This window comes from Oncorhynchus keta, chromosome 9 (genome assembly GCF_023373465.1).
Source record: "Oncorhynchus keta strain PuntledgeMale-10-30-2019 chromosome 9, Oket_V2, whole genome shotgun sequence".
In the NCBI taxonomy this organism is placed as follows: Eukaryota; Metazoa; Chordata; class Actinopteri; order Salmoniformes; family Salmonidae; genus Oncorhynchus; species Oncorhynchus keta.
The window spans coordinates 13328056-13346013 of NC_068429.1; the positions used below are offsets into that span (position 1 = coordinate 13328056).

The 17958-nt window shown below is 42.0% G+C and overlaps 2 protein-coding genes across 2 annotated transcripts in view; one reads left to right on the plus strand and one right to left on the minus strand.

The window, feature by feature from the left end:
- Positions 1-6571, plus strand: part of prrc1 (proline-rich coiled-coil 1) — a 35989-nt gene extending 29418 nt beyond the window's left edge. Inside the window, 2 exon segments of the mRNA XM_035775471.2 lie at positions 3553-3655; positions 4321-6571. Coding sequence (XP_035631364.2) covers positions 3553-3655; positions 4321-4530 — 313 coding nt within the window. The 3' untranslated portion in view covers positions 4531-6571.
- Positions 1-17958, minus strand: part of LOC118387281 (E3 ubiquitin-protein ligase MARCHF3-like) — a 441656-nt gene that overhangs the window by 215862 nt on the left and 207836 nt on the right. The window lies entirely within an intron of this gene.

The following is a 17958-nucleotide window of genomic DNA, read 5'->3' on the forward strand; positions in this document are numbered from 1 at the left end:
CCCTGGGGGACACCAGTGGTGAGCGCGTGGTGAGGAGACAGATTCTCGCCACGCCACCTGGTAGGAGCGACCTGTCAGGTAGGACGCAATCCAAGCGTGGGCCGCGCCGGAGATGCCCAACTCGGAGAGGGTGGAGAGGAGGATCTGATGCTTCACAGTATCGAAGGCAGCCGATAGGTCTAGAAGGATGAGAGCAGAGGAGAGAGAGTTAGCTTTAGCAGTGCGGAGCGCCTCCGTGATACAGAGAAGAGCAGTCTCAGTTGAATGACTAGTCTTGAAACCTGACTGATTTGGATCAAGAAGGTAATTCTGAGAGAGATAGCGGGAGAGCTGGCCAAGGACAGCACGTTCACGAGTTTTGGAGAGAAAAGAAAGAAGGGATACTGGTCTGTAGTTGTTGACATCGGAGGGATCGAGTGTAGGTTTTTTCAGAAGGGGTGCAACTCTCGCTCTCTTGAAGACGGAAGGGACGTAGCCAGCGGTCATGGATTAGTTGATCAGCGATGTGAGGTAAGGGAGAAGGTCTCCGGAAATGGTCTGGAGAAGAGAGGAGGGGATAGGGTCAAGCGGGCAGGTTGTTGGGCGGCCGGCCGTCACAAGACGCGAGATTTCATCTGGAGAGAGAGAGGGGAGAAAGAGGTCAGAGCACAGGGTAGGGCAGTGTGAGCAGAACCAGCGGTGTCGTTTGACTTAGCAAACGAGGATCGGATGTCGTCGACCTTCTTTTCAAAATGGTTGACGAAGTCATCTGCAGAGAGGGGGGGGGATTCAGGAGGGAGGAGAAGGTGGCAAAGAGCTTCCTAGGGTTAGAGGCAGATGCTTGGAATTTAGAGTGGTAGAAAGTGGCTTTAGCAGCAGAGACAGAGGAGGAAAATGTAGAGAGGAGGGAGTGAAAGGATGCCAGGTCCGCAGAGAGGCGAGTTTTCCTCCATTTCCGCTCGGCTGCCCGGAGCCCTGTTCTTTTACAATTTACAGGTGTTAACAGTATCTTCAATGGAATTTATATACAACGTGAACAACAATGACCCTCAAGTGTAACACTGGGGTACCCCTTTAACATTTACATTTACATTTAAGTCATTTAGCAGACGCTCTTATCCAGAGCGACTTACAAATTGGTGCATACACCTTATGACATCTTTAAGGACTAAGAAATGTGGCTTTAACTATCATAATAGCCTGTTGTCTATATAACAAAGCTGTCAGACTGCATTTGACAATTCCGTGTCATATCATATACGGTTACATTATGCTACGTATGTTTTGCAATTTTATTTTATTTTTTATCAATCTCAAACTTTTCTAATAAATGCATTTTTCTTGAAACCCTTCTACCAATTTTTTTTATTTTATTAAAATTGCAATTTTAAGATATAGACTATTGATTTCAGGCCAAAATCAGTACCCAAGCTTCCCTTTTCTCTTGCCCCACATTTGGAAAATACTGCGCTAGGATGTGGTGTACTCTGGCAGGGTTGAAGAGCATGAGCCTTCTTGACAGACTTTTTCAGAAATCAGATAAAAACAACCCAATGTCCCCAGAAGGCTCTACTAATCTAACATACCTCACCTCACCTTGCTACATGTGTCAAAACTCCCATTTTCCCATCAGAAAATCAACTGTGAGACCTGTGCAGTTAGACTGTTGATCTCCCCACAAGGCCAGTAATGTGCTTTAGGGCATTAAAACAGATGGGCTCTTCTGACCTCGACCTTGAATGCCTTTACCTTTATCACCAAGTAGCAGAGTGGCTCAACCTCCCAGAGGGCTTCCTCAAATGAACAGAATGTTGCATTCCAAGCCAAGTACCAGAATGTTGCTGGCCAAGCCCAGGATAAAATGGCTGTGTTTACACAGGCAGCCAAATTCAGATATTTTTTTCCAGTTATTGGCAAAAGAGCTGATCTGATTGGTCGAAAGACCAATTAGTGTAAAAAGATCAGAATTGGGTTGCCTGTGTAAATGAAGCCTTTATAGCTTAGACCAGCTCCCAGTCGTTTTAGACTCCACTAGAGTAAGGGCCAATGAACCGAATAAGATTATCATCACAAGGGTAGAATACTATATGGAGGAGCATGGACAGTTAATTAGACCAGGGTTGTGTTCAGGTTGTCAGTCAAGCAGGTGAAGGTGTGGCTGTTAGTTGTATCAGGTTATCAGGTTATTGCTTGTCTGGAATATCCTCTCTAGCATCCAGTATTCGGTGCTGCTCACTGCTTTGCTTTATCAGAGGGTTGCAATTGATAGACCATAATATTTAGTTAATGGTTCCTCCTCCCTTCCCTACTACTTCCTGTCAACCTAAATCCAAAAGTATGATTTGCTCATTGTCTGCTTATTGGTTAGATTCACTCTTGTCATAATCTGTCTTGCCTGCATTGTGATGCATACGCCATGCTTCAATGTGCAGAAATTGCTCTACCATTTCCTGGTTGCAAGAATTCTAATAGTTTGTCTAATTTCAGTTTGTGACACAACAAGCAAGTATAGTGTAGATTATCATTGTGCCATCTAAACCTCTGAAATATATTTTCAACTGTTTGAAGCTGGTGTAAAAGATGCAAAAACTTCACTGAAAAAAAGTAGAAAAAGAAAAAAAGTATAGAAATAATACACATACAGACTTGCTTTCAATGAGAATGATGGATCTACACTCAGTTTATTAGGTACATCACCCCGTTCACACACATGGTTTGTTCCTACAGACAGTAAGTCGCGTGGCTTTGGCTTGCTATATAAAGCAGGCTGACAGGCATCCAGTTACTGTTAGATTGAACGTTAGGTCACTTGTTTTGCCTATTCTAAGTGACTGAGCGTGGTATGATCGTCTGCTAGGCGCGCTGGTTCCAGTATCTCAGAAAAGGCCGGCCTCCTGGGCTTTTCACGCGTGACAGGGTCTAGCATTTACTGAGAATGGTTCAACAAACAACATCTAGTCAGCAGCAGTCTTTTGGGTGAAAACAGATCGTTGATGAGAGGTCGAAGGAGAAAAGCAAGAATCGTGCAAACTAACAGGCGGGCCACATCCGGGCAAATAATGGCACAGTACAACTGGTGTGTAGAACGGCATCTCGGAACTCACAACATGTCGGTCTTTGTCACGGATGTGCTATTGCAGCAGAAGACCACAACCTGTTTTCTGTTTCATCAGAAAAACAAGTAGCGTCTCCAGTGGGCACGCGATCACCAACACTGGACAGTTGAGTTGTGGGAAAAACATTGCCTGGTCAGACGAATCCCGTGTTCCTGTTGCGTTGTGCTGATGGGAGTGTCAGGATTTGGCGTAAGCAGCAAGAGACCATGACCCCATCTTGCCTGGTGTCAATGGTACAGGCTGGCGGCAGTGGTGTAATTGTGTGTGGAATGTTCTCCTGGTACACGATAGCTCCCTTGATACCATTTGAGCAACGTTTTCATGCCCCAACGAATTCAGGCTGTTCTGAAGGCGAAGGGGGTTCTGACCCGGTACTAGATGGGTGTGCCTAATAAACGGTTGCCCGAAAAGTTGCATATTGCATCTTTAACAGTGCTGTTATTCTGTGACTTTCCAGATGGTTTGACATTGGCTGTCTAATCCTGGAGGATCCTGGAGCTGGCATTCACATTGAGACCTTCACTCAAGCTACGCCACTGGCCTTGGAGCACGTCCAGCAGGTAGAAGCTCACAGCTGCCACTACTGCACCCTCATGTTAACAGTACAGTTCGCCCCACAACACACTGATGCTCAATTAATGACATGTATTTACTGTGTCTCTTAATGTGGTTGCATGTGTTATCAATGTTAGATTGCTGTTAGCACTCAATGTTAACACATACCATACACTTGTCTATTGAAAAAGTCAAATGGTACTGGGGGGAGTTTTAGTCTTTCCCTCTGGATGAAAAGCCATCAGTGTAATGACAGGTTGCCAATGTATCATAAGTGCCCCTTTTCAAAATTCGACCTGTCAAAGCTGTAGCTTGGTGTTGTATTGAAATAGAATTTCATAATGTAAACCTAATTGCCTTGATTTAAAACTCTGAAAATGAGTCTTTCGGTCAATGCTGTGTCACTGGTGAAATTGGAACATTGCTTCAAAGTAAAAGGGTTTGAAGGCAAATTGCTTTCCGAATTGTTATAATTTAAGCAGTCTTGAAACATGAAATATTAAATCATGTTGATTCATTAAATGTGAATTGAGTTGAGTGTAAATTGTTGTTAGTCTACAGACTATGAACTAGACAGTGTAAGGTGAGTGGTTGTATGAACAGGTGTTGGTGAAATGAATGCATGTAAATGTCAAGTGATAGGAACACTATCTTTCACCTGTCCCCAAAGGCCCAGTCCCTGACCCCGCCGGACTACAACCTTCGCTGGTCGGGCCTACTGGTGACGGTGGGCGAGGTGCTGGAGCGCAATGTACCCAATGTGTTGCGTACGGACTGGCACCAGGCCTTCACGGGCATGTCCCGCCGCCAGATGATCCAGAGCGCCGCCAAGGCCCTGGCGGGCATGTACAAGCAGCAGCTTCCACCCAGGACAATGTGAGGTGGCACCATGTCTTTAAACTGACAACTAGGGGGAGGGAGAACCAGAGGAGGGAAGAGGGGGTTGGGCAGAAGCGGCAGCCGTTTCACCAAATGGGATTCCTACTCTGCTTCTAGCTGTCCGTCCTGATTGGGCAAAAAGCCAAATGCCATTTTATTTTTTTTTGTAGCAATGTTTCAAATCAAATCAAAATCAAATCAAATGTGTTTATATAGCCCTTCGTACATCAGCTGATATCTCAAAGTGCTGTACAGAAACCCAGCCAAAAACCCCAAACAGCAAGCAATGCAGGCGTAGAAGCACGGTGGCTAGGAAAAACTCCCTAGAAAAGGCCAATGGGTTGAAACATTCTGATGTGCCAACTGGATGGAGAGAATGACGGAAGTGGATTGTTCCTTCAAAAACAGGAAATCATCATTTATTTCTAAATCAACTTTTTTCCCCCCAGCTAAGGCCCAGAAATAAATGCCTTTTTAGAGATAGCGTAGCAAACTGGCTCATTAAAGTAATGATTGATTATTTGAATTGTCGATTGTCCCTCTTTTATTGAGAAAGTATTATTTGTGATCCTTGATGGTAAATATCTGAGATCTAATTAACTTAATTTGTTGTTCAACAAATTGTATTCAAGTCATGTAAATATGTAGAATGCGGTGTTGTATTACTTTTGGATGAACACGCAGGCGTTTTGTAAATGGGGAACGATAGTGCTTTGTCTGTTTTTGGAGCAGGGAACTCAGTTTGCCAGGTCCGGAGTTCGTCACTGAAAATTGGTTATATTTCCATTATAGGTCCATTATAATTTCTACACATTTTCGATTTTGGTATTGTGTATTGATTTTGTCAGTACAGCTTTTTTTTGCCAATATTTGGGCAAATATCCGAATTGGGCTGCCTGTATAAACACAGCCATTTACTCAAACCACCTGTGGGCCAGATTGGACTCCTATATGTTTGACGCCCTGTTTTTAGAGAGTATAGCCAGTGCTAGTTGGTGAAGTATGTCAACCACCAACCTTCCATTTCTTTCTCCCTACCACTTGGGGGGGTGTATTTTTTTCTGTATGAATTACCTGCAGGCTAAATGCTATCTTGAGATCATTGCATGTAACTTAACATTTATCATTGCATTTAGCGTATATTTATGCACATCTCTCATTGACGTCAACTTGGGATTTACGTAAAAGTCAATTTCACACTTAGCCTATGTAACTCAATGGAGGCTTTGGACTGAATGAGCTGTAATGTGTGCACCAAGATATCAGGGCCTTAAAATCCATTAGTTGTAATGTTTTGTTGTTGTGTGTGTTAATGTAACAATTGTTGTCTGTACATTAACGCTACATAGGTTATTACACGTACACATACTTTACATGTTAGTGAAGGCCAATGATTACAGGTACACATACTTTACATGTTAGTGAAGGCCAATGATTACAGGTACACATACTTTACATGTTAGTGAAGGCCAATGATTTTTAAATGGAGAAGGGTGAAATTACATTCTTTGATCTACGAATTGGAATGATTCCTTGGAAGGTGTTTCCTGATTGAAAATGACTTGTCTATGTGATTTATTGGAGCTCAGTTTAAGTCAATTCTTTAGTTTGTCCAACATTACCATTCTGTTCTATAATGTGTGAAGGCATCCCTTGCAAGAAAAACACTTTTATTTATTTTTTACTCGAGTGATAACAGAAGAGTGCAACAAGAAAACACAAAGCTATATATGACCTCTGGGGTTTTGTTTGGAAGGCAATCCATTTGTTAGTCGTTGTTGCTGCTGCCTGAGGCAGGAGTACATTCTGTTGTCCAAAACATGGACGTCCCATGGTAGTGGGATGCAACACCACTAGATCAAGAGGTGAGTAAACAACTTTTGTCAGATAGTTATTCAACTATACTAGAGAAATACTAGGACTTTGTCTAAACTCTTTGCTTTTTAACTGGTTTTATGTACAAAACAGTGGTTTTCTGTGTTGGGCTTTTCTTAACTCCTAAATGTGCCTTCATGGGGAGAGTAAATATCCATTTTTTCATACTGATTTGTCTCTGGTTTTGCATGGTTATTTGGCTTCGATAAGAACTGCCAACTAGTCAATGTCACTGTCAATATTTAAGAAACTGACACCACACATATCTGCCCGTCACAACCAGTGTATGCCTCAGGGTAAAGATATAAAGATATTGATAGCAACTCTGCTGAATCGGGCTCCAGAGACACAATTAACCTACGGATCGATGCACCATCGCTGGATTCGCTCTGCTTATTGTACAGGGTTGGCAAGGTCAAGAAAATCCTGTGAAAGTCATAGCATTTTAAAATGGTGTTTTCCAGGCCTGGAAAAGTTTTGGAAAATGATAAAAATCTGAAAAGTCATGGAAATAAAGTATTCTTTTAGTGTAATGTATTCAGGCACTGTTGTAAAATATTTTATCAACTAAATTAACATATCAGCCAGGATCGGGGTGACATCTGCGTTCGCGTGGATCACCTGCATGTGTGCGAGACGATTGGGCCGTTTCTCAACGAGAGAATCCAGACAAAGAATCCAGCTTTTGTCAAATTGACATTAGATTTGACTTTTTGTAGCAGGTCAGGAGAATTCAATTCAGGTTATGAAAAATATTATGGTTATAAACCCTGGTTGTAGTTGAAGGCCTTCGTTATGAACACTCTTAAGACATGTTTCCCACACTCCTCTCTGCTGCCTTGCTTAAGGCCCTTGTCCTTGTTTGAATTCTTGTCCCTATGTATGAAAAGCAAAATTTAGAATTTTATGACTAAGAACGTTCAATGTAGAACATAAAGTGGCCTTGGCATGAAGTAGCTAGCAGATCAGAAAGTAAATAATTTACAATAGTACTGATAAGTTCAGTTAAATGTAATTTAATGATTCATTGAGAAATGCATATATTCAGCAATAGCATCACCAGGATACTAATATTGATATGGTACTACAGTACATATGTTAACTAATAAGTATCCAATTCAAAGACTTCCATTACAGACCTCGAGACCTTTAAGAGTGCCTTTCAAAACGATAACTTTCACAATCTTTCAAAACACCAGCTGTATCTTCTCAACTTCTCTTACACTTTCAATAAATGATTAGACATCTACACTCATTAGTTATTCACATTGCATAAATTTACGTTTCCCCTTAAAATGTAATTACTGAGAACAAGGTATGTCCCGGAGTGTCAGGAAACAGTGAAAACGTTCAGCTCTGTCATTAGCCTGGGGAGACAGTACAAGGTACTGGACAAAGACAATGAGGTTATGTCCTAAATAACACCCTATTCTCTATTTAGTGCACTACTTATGACCAGCCCTGGTCAAAAGTAGTGCACTAAATAGGTGATCGGGTGCCATTTGGGACGTGATGAAGAGACAGAACTATCAGGAGAGATGACCTCAGAGGGTAAACGCACAGAGGACAAAACGACAGAAGTCGAAAGGATAATTGCTTTATGAAAGCAAGTTCCCTGACTGTACTTGTTCGCAGTGATTTAGTGGTAGTGTGTTCACGTCCAATGAACTCTCGACTTACTGCTGAGGCCATGTAGTGTATAGCGTTATTTTATGTCGGAGATGAAACAATGAAAATAATGGTTCCAATTAAATGTTCTGTTTTGTATTATTCTGGCACGTGATATTATAACCATAGCTTTTTAATGTGTCCAAGTAAATAGATGTACAGTTGAAGTTGGAAGTTTACATACACATAGAAATAGACCTCTGAATCTTTCACCTATTACTACCTGTCAGGGCAAGGAGATTGAGGTAGTAACCTCATATACATATGTTGGAATTTTAATTGATGACGGGCTCTCTTTTAAATTGCATATTCAACAACTTACATAAATATTGAAGCTGAAATTGGGATTTTATTTTAGGAATAAGACCTGTTTTTCTTTTGAAGCCAGAATGAGGCTAGTAATCAGCTACATTTATGCCTAAACTAGACTATGGGGATATTTTATATATGAATGCTTCTGCTCAGTGTTTGAGATCAATTGACACCCTTTACCATGGCACTTTGAGATTCATTTTAAACTGCAAAACCCTTACGTACCACTGCACTTTGTATACCATGGTTGGCTGGCCTTCTCTAGTCACTCGTAGGCTCAGTCACTGGTATACTTTTATTTACAAAGCCATTTTGGGTTTACTACCTTTTTTATTTGGGCATTTTTATTGTTCAGAAATGTGGTGGGTACTCTCTTCGTTCGCTGGACTTTATCCTGCTAACTGTTCCAAATGTCCGAACTGAATTTGGTAAAAGAGTGCCTTACAAAGTACTTTTAAACTGGAAGAACTTGTCCCGGTGGGTATTTTTACATCACTGATGAATGATCTTGATTCTGATTCCCTGACCTGTCAATGTTTTTAATTTGCTGTTTTTGATTTTGTTATACTCTTGTGAATTCTATGGTTTTTACTAGATTACTTATAGTTTTTCATGTTGTTTGTCTGTCATTTTTGTAATTACTTGGTGCTGCCTATCTTGGCCAGGACGCTCTTGAAAAAGATTTTAAATCTCAATGAGCCCTTCCTGGTTAAATAAAGGTTAAATAAATCAAATAAATAAACTTAGGTTGGAGTCATTAACTTCTTTTTCAACCACCCCACAAATTTCTTGTTAACAAACTATAGTTTTGGCAAGTCGGTTAGAACATCTACTTTGTGCATGACACAAATACTTTTTCCAAGAATTGTTTACAGACAGATTATTTCACTTATAATTAACTGTATCCCAATTCCAGTGGGTCAGAAGTTTACATACACTGAGTTGACTATATGCCTTTAAACAGCTTGGAAAATTCCAGAAAATTATGTCATGGCTTTAGAAGCTTCTGATAGGCTAATTGACATCATTTGAGTCAATTGGAGGTCTACCTTTTTTTTTTTAAGTGTTTTATTTATTTAACCTTTTATTTAACCAGGTGGGCGTTTGACTGATGAGGGGTGGTCGTTTGACCGCAGACCCATTACGGATGAGGGAAATTAGTCAGTGATCGCTGAGATCTTGGTTGAAAACAGCAGAGGTGTGTTTGCAGGGCAAGTTGGGTAGGATGATATCTATGAGGGTGCCCATGTTTACGGATTTGGGGTTGTACCTGGTGGGTTCATTGATAATTTGTGTGAGATTGAGGGTATCAAGCTTAGATTGTAGGATGGCCGGTGTGTTAATTAAGCATGTCCCAGTTTAGGTCACCTAGTAGCACGAGCTCTGAAGATAGATTGGGGGCAATCAATTCACATATGGTGTCCAGGGCACAGCTGGGGGCAGATGGTGGTCTATAGCAAGCGGCAACAGTGAGAGACTTGTTTCTGGAAAGGTGGATTTTTTTAAAGTAGAAGCTCGAATTGTTTGGGTACAGACCTGGATAATAAGACAGAACTCTCTGCAGGCTATCTCTGAAGTAGATGCAACACCTCCCCCTTTGGCAGTTCTATCTTGTTGGAAAATGTTATATTTAGGGATGGAAATTGCAGGGTTTTGGTGGTCTTCCTAAGCCAGGATTCGGACACGGTTAGGACATCCGGGTTGACAGTGTGCTAAAGCAGTGAATATAACAAACTTAGGGAAGAGGCTTCTAATGTTAACATGCATGAAACCAAGGCTTTTACGGTTACAGAAGTCAACAAATGAGAGCACCTGGGGGAGTAGGAGTGGAGCTAGGCACTGCTGGTTCTGGATTAACCTCTACATCACCAGAGGAACAGAGGAGGAGTAGGATAAGGGTACGACTAAAGGCTATCAAAACTGGTCGTCTAGTACGTTCTGAACAGAGTTAAAGGAGCAGGTTTCTGGGCGGGATAGAATAGATTCAAGGCATAACGTACAGACAAAGGTATGGTAGGATGTGAGTACATTGGAGGTAAACCTAGGCATTGAGTGATGATGATAGAGATATTGTCTCTAGAGACGTTTAAACCAGGTGATGTCACTGCATATGTAGGAGGTGGAACTAAATGGTTGGTTAAGGCATATTGAGCAGGGCTAGAGGTTCTACAGTGAAATAAGACAATCACTAACCAGGGCAGTAATGGACAAGGCATATTGATGTTAAGGAGAGGCATGCGTAGCCGGGTGATCAGAGGTATCCAGTGAGTGGTTGGACTGGCTGGAGAAATGGCGATTCAGACAGCTAGCAGAAGGGCCTTAGAGGGACTTCTCGATGGAGGAAAGTCTGTTTTAGCCTCCATGTGGTGACGTCGATAGACTAGTTGTGATGGATTAATAGGGTCCCGAGTAGCAGAGGGGTCCAAGTTCAATTAGCAAAATAGGTATAGTGGCCCAAGAAATTGGCCGATGGATCTATTCAGCTTCCAGTCCAATATGCTCTTGACAGCTGGTGGTCTGCGGCTAGCAGGCTAGCAGATGGGCATTCAGGGGACGTTACGATGTATGTGCCAGTTGAGTACCCCCTCGAGCAGATTACGTCGTAGTCCAGTCGTGAAGGATCGGCGGGGTTCTGTGCCCTGTACCGGCAGTAGAAGCGGTCCGGGTATTGTAGCCCAGAGGTGGCTGATGGGCTTCTACAGCTAGCCTGGAGAATGGGCCTAGCATGAGCTAGCTCCAGGCTACTTGGTGCTTGCTTCGAGACAGACGTTAGGCAGGAGCAGTCACTCGGATAGCAGCTAGCTAGCTGCGACGATCCAGGTAAAAAGGTCCAGAGCTTGCGGTAGGAATTTGGGGATATGGAGAGAAAATAGGTCCAGTATGCTCTGGTTTGAGTCGCGTTGTACAAACTGGCGAGAGCTTTCCGAGCTAAAGTTTAGCTGATGACCTCTAGCAGTGGTTAGCTAGTAGCTAGTGAGCTGGCTTGCTTCTGTTGGGGGATTCCGGTTCCGAGGTAAATAAATAATACTTTAGAAACAACAGATCCACACCACATTGGATGAGGCGGGTTGCAGGAGTGTATTTTGAAGTTGAGGTTTAGAAAAATATTTAAAAGATATTCGAAGAAAAATATATAAAAAGATATTTACATGGGACACAACAAGACAAAGGACAAAGACTGCTACACCATCTTGGTACCTGTGGATGTATTTCAAGGCCTATCTTCAAACTCAGTGCCTTTTTGCTTGACATCTTGGGAAAATAAAAATAAAAATCAGCCAAGACTTAAGAAAAAAAATTGTAGACCTCCGCAAGTCTGGTTCATCCTTGGGAGCAATTTCCAAATGCATGAAGGTACCGCGTTCATCTGTACAAACAATAGTACACAAGTATAACCACCATGGGACCACGCAGTCATCATTCCTCTCAGAAAGATGAACGTACTTAGGTGCGAAAAGGAATGGGCCAAAATTCACCCAACTTATTGTGGGAAACCTGTGGAAGGTTACCCAAAACATTTGACCAAAGTTAAACAATTTAGAGGCAATGCTGCCAAATACTAATTGAATGTATGTAAACTTCTGATCCACTGGGAATGTGATGAAAGAAATAAAAGCTTAAATAAATCACTCTCTGCTATTATTGACATTTCACATTCTTAAAATGAAGTGGTGATCTTAACTGACAGGTAATTTTTACTCTGATTAAATGTCAGGAATTGTGAGAAACTGAGTTTAAATGTATTTGTCTAAGGTGTATGTTAACTTCCGCTTTCAATTGTGTACATGAATCTGCATGAATGCTACAAGTCTGGCCACTGGACTGGTGATTCCTTTCTTTATAGCTTTCTCTTCAGTGAGTTTGCTCGTATCTCTCCTTTGTTATAGTGCTACTAAGTTTCCACTTGGTGTGTAGAAGTTCTGTATTTGTTCCATACCAAGTCCCCACTTAGTGGATGACCCAGTGAGGCTACCCACTTCCTCGTGTTCCTATCCCGCCCACATTCAGTTAGGCCAGTTGTTTGTCATAGTCATGAGTTGGAGTGGTTTTGTATACACTGTCCACTGTAAAATTACATTCTACACCAGGTGTGTGATAGGATCGGCCTCTTAAAGATGTGGATGAAATATTACAATTTCACAAGTGGTGTGTGTGGCAAAGCATGGAGGGACCTGTGGTTAACATTTCCATGGCAACAAGCCAGAGTCTTTTGTGCTTATTGCCAGTCATTGGCTCTGCAGTTCATAAGAATGAGATTCCACGCTCAGCTCTCGACAGTGTATAACAGTCATACTGCAATATAATCCCTATTCAACTAAACCCCAGTGCAACACATTTCTTGGCTCAGTTTGTTCTCTCAAGGTTGAATATATTAAGTATACTAAAGAAGTTGCAGAATAGAAGATCCCCCTTGTCTAAGGCAATGGGGATTCCTCACCTATTGTCGAGTGGTCTTAATTGCCTGGCTGATTTCAGTGTAGCTCCCGCTGTAAGACAGAAAACCAATTACTACACCATTGTGGAAGAAGGCATGTCAAATTAACTATTTCATTCCTCCTCCTTAGGCCCCTTATTGTTCCCCAAGTTCTGTTTTTCAATATCCACTCAGGGAGTACCAGCACTTGGAGGTATTACTTGGGTTCAAATCATTTGTTGTTAGTCTTTATGATGCAGCAGTATATTTTTATCAGGGAGTTGTAATTATGCTGATACAGTATTAACTTCTATTTCTTGAAATCAACTCAGGGAGTTCCTTAGCAGCACTTGAAGACATTGGAGACCGTAATTTATTAAGTCTTTATGTAGCAGAATCTTTTCATCATAATATTATGCTCGTGATGCTGTTACAATATTGTCCGGGGTAATTTAGGCTTATCACGTTGATGTGTAGACATTTTCCCTTTTATTTACTGAGATACCCTTCAAATGTTTATCTGTGTGTCTGTTCAAGTGCCCAGGACCTCAGAGATACAGTGACATTTAGCAATATTCTGAGCACGGAATATTGCAGGATACAGGCTCAGTAGAACCTGCTTGGGCCCTCCTGGAAGATTTATGTAACAGTCTACTGCAGCGAGGCCTCAACATTAAGCAAATATACACACACACACACCTCTCGCTGAACACACTCTGTTAAAAATAAATAGATCACTTCTAACAGCCGTGCGGGAGTCTGAGTGAAAGCTGTGGAATAGGAATTGAAACCCAAGTGCAGATGTAAAACACGATGGGAAATTTACTTGCTGGTTTGAGACCAATGGGATGGGTTTTGTTAACAAGTGGGCTAATCGATTCGATTTCTAAAGTTTTCTTCTCTTGAAAATGAACAAGTTCACTTTCTGGTTTGAGACCAATGGTAGTGGGTTTTGTTAAAGACCAGCTCAACCCCCCCACCCCCCAAAAAAATATCTGGTAAAATAACATTTAAAAAGTCATCGATATTAATCAGAAACATTGATTCTAGTGTAAAGGTTACACTACAAAGTATAAATAGCATAATCTTCCAAAACAGAGATTTGCAAGACTTATGGAAGCTATTACGTTCCTCGATCTATTGGCTATTTGAGGGTTTGGTTTTCATTTTGATCATGCCCACTAACACGGGATGCTAACACCTGGGGAGAATGTTCATGCATGGAGAAAAAGCTGCACTGATTAGGCTCTTTCCAGTCGTACAGAGCTTATGGACTTTTTTTTACATAAGACAAGTCGCCTATGTTATATTGAGATAACACCTTGCCCCTAAGCCCTTTATCAAGTGACCACTTGCTGATGTGTTTGATAGTGATCACTTGAGTCTGTCTGTTTTGGGAATAATCTGAATTGAGACGATGTGTACTTGCAATCCAACTGCCACTTGTCAATATTTCAAAATTCAAAACCCATTCCTTAGTATCTTGTGTCCATCCATGACCTGTTTTGTAACGTGATTCACTCTGAAACACTGCCAGACACACACTCCACTAATAGATCGTCAGAAGGGTGGAAAAAGGAAACGTCACAGAAGCACTTAGCCACTCGCCCGTGACTTGATAAGATGATTTAGCTAACGTGTCCTGCCTGCTCAACGTGCCTGCTAGCTACTAGCTTAATTGACAAACAGAGAAGGAAGCAGCTAGTGATATGGGCCACTAATAAACTGGTGTACTAATTGAGAGGGTTGTGCTGATCTATTGGGTTTCAAATGTCTTCTTCTCTTGAAAATGAATAACAAATGGAAGTTTACCTGTATTTGAGCAGAGCTTGAACAAAAGCCTGCACACCCACTTTCCAGACTGAGGGTTAACCACATGTTTTATGCAGTTGCCCTAACAGGTATTCTACTTTGTGGGGGGGTTAAGTGCCTAGCACAACAACAGGACATGGAACATAGGATCAGACAGCAGCATCCCAGTGTCAATTACCACATTACGCATACTTTTTTATACATACATAACGACACAGCTAATGGTTGGCCATGGAAATGTGGTTAAAAGTCATGAAATTACATCTGTCAAAATGTGTATGAACCCTGTCCCTTATTTCCATTGTGGTCGCTAGATGTATGTATTGATCGCCTATGAAAAGCCAACTGACATTTACTCCTGAGGTGCGGACCTGTTGCACTCTCGACAACCATTGTGATTATTATTTGACCCTGCTGGTCATCTATGAACATTTGATCATCTTGCCCATGTTCTGTTATAATCTCCACCCGGCTCATCCAGAAGAGGACTGGCCACCCCTCATAGCCTGGTTCCTCTCTAGGTTTCTTCCTAGGTTTTGGCCTTTCTAGGGAGTTTTTCCTAGCCACCGTGCTTCTACACCTGCATTGCTTGCTGTTTGGGGTTTTAGGCTGGGTTTCTGTACAGCACTTTGAGATATCAGCTGATGTAAGAAGGGCTTGATAAATACATCTGATTAGATTTGTATTTGATGTATTGCGCTCTGTAGCAGCCTTAATCAGAAGCAACCTTTTTTTTTCCTTTCCCCTGTTTGAGGGAAAGACGATTTTGTCCTTTGTCCTTTATCTATCACCTTCAAATGCTCAAAGATGGCCAGTGTAATAAGATAACAGGCACACAAGCGTGTTAGGCTCTTTCTCTTGTTCACTGAAACTATCAGTCGCCCAACAAAAGACACGTTATTCAGTGGATGGACAGCTTTAGTTGGCTGTTGACCTGTCAGGCAATTCATCCTTGTGGTGTTAATCTCATTGTTAGCTAACCTAGCTGTCCTCCAGACCTGGGTTGGGATTCATTGAGCTTGCCTGGTGCAATGGAACCAATAGGACAGTCACTGAACTGCAAACCCCGCCCATCTGGCGCGCCAAACAGGCTAAAGCAAAATTTGAAAAAGATTAACCCAGGTCTGTGCTCCACGTTCATCCAACACTCAAAGCCAGTTTGTTACAGCTTTTTGTCAGGGCTATGACCTCTCTTGAGGCATACTGAAAGCCTCGCTCACTCTAGCTAGCAGATATAATGGTTCTGTTGCCATAATGGTCTATTCCTAAAGGAATCATTCTAACAAGGACCTGATTCAGAAGAACTTGATTCATGCATATGTAGTCCCTCTGATGGTTCTGATTAGGTTGTACTTGAAAGTATCATGTTTGGGAAAAGCTAACCTTGTCTTCATCAAGATAGATGACTGGCATAGGAGGTCCATTTGACTAATGGTACTCGTGTGACCAAATGCACTTTGATAACATGCTGAGGTGTCACGCACCAATGATCTTTGGAGGGACCACAGATGGCCAAATATTTTATTAATTCTGTGTAAAGTAAATTACATCCTATGCAGGGGTGCCATGCATCCCAAAAATCTGAGGGGGCACAAAGAACTTGAGGATGGCTGGGTGGGTTGTCCAAAGGTTGTAGAATTTAGAATTTTTTAAACGCCTGAAAAAGCATTTTCCTGCAATCTAGAGGCATAATCATTATCCTTAATTTGTATGTAAAAAAATATGTATTTTTCTGCATATCTAAGCATACCTCTTGAACTATCTGTGTTCTCCTGACCGGTTGGTTCTTTTTTAAAGAAACTATACTGAACAAAAATATGTGCCCACCCACTGGAGAGCCAGGCCCAGCCAATCAGAATTAGTTTTTCCCCACAAACGGGCTTTATTACAGACATAAATACTCCTCAGTTTCATCCGCTGTCCGGGTGGCTGGTCTCAGACAATCCCGCAGGTGAAGAAGCCAGATGTGAGATCCTAGGTTGCGTGGTTACAAGTGGTTTGCAGTTGTGAAGCCGGTTGGACATACTGCCAAATTATCTAAAACTACTTTAGAGGCAGTTTATGCTATAACAAAAAAAACATCTGTCAACAACTCTGGTGGACATTCCTGCAGTCAGCATGCCAATTGCACGCTCCCTCAAAACTTGAAACATCTGTGGCATTGTTATGTGTCATAACTGCACATTTTCGAATGGCCATTTATTGTCCCCAGCACAAGGTTCACCTGTGTAATGAACATGCTGTTTAATCACCTTCTTGATATGCCACACCTGTCAGGTGGATGGATTATCTTGGCAAAGGAGAAATGCTCACTAACGGGAATGTTAACAAATGTGTGCACAAAATTTGAGAGAAAAAAGCTTTTGTGCGTATGGAAACTTTCTGGTACCTTTTTTTAATTCAGCTCATGAAAAATGGGGCAAACACTTTACATACATATTTTTGTTTCTTTATAAATGCTTCTCTGCAAGGAATGTGTTTTATTCAGTACATTTAGTTATTGCTTGCTTTTCTAAAGTCTACCAACTTTCTAGCAGGCATGCCAATTAAGATAGACAAGCTAGCTACTCCAACTTGAGTGATAGCCTGAAATGGCTTCTTGGTAGCTAGTTATGAGGATGGGGGACTGGGAACCTAGCTATGCAAGATAAAGAAAACTTCAAATTGCCTCCCGGGTGACACAGTGGTCTAGTGCATTGCATCGCAATGCCACCAGAGACTGGGTTCGAGCCCAGGCTCTGTCGCATGCGGCGACGCACAATTGGCCTAGCGTCGTCCGGGTTAGGGAGGGCTTGGCCGGTAGGGATTTCCTTGTCTCATCGCGCACTAGCGACTCCTGTGGCGGGCCTGGCGCATTGCACGCTAGGTCGCCGGCTTCCGGGTTGGATGCGAGCTGTGTCAAGCAGCAGTGCTGCTTGGTTGGGTTGTGTTTCGGAGTACGCATAGCTTTCGACCTTCGTCTCTCCCGAGCCTGTACGGGAGTTGTAGCGATGAGACCAGATAGTAACTACTAACAATTGGATACCACGAAATTGGGGAGAAAAGGGGGAGAAAAAAATTACATTCGAAAAAAAATGCTAGATTAATAGATAGTAGTATTACAGAGAAATGACAAGAACATGTAAATATACATTATTAACAGGACAAATCTGAGGGGGCACATGCCCCTGTGCCCCCTATGGGCATGACGCCTCTGATCCAATGTCATTTTTCTATTTGACAAATGGATCAAATGAAGGGCGCACATCCTCTAAAAACATATCCAAAACTATAAATGGGCAGCAATCACCTTATTTAATACCACTGGTGTAAAAGTTACATAACAGCTCCTCTTTGCTGATGCAGGAA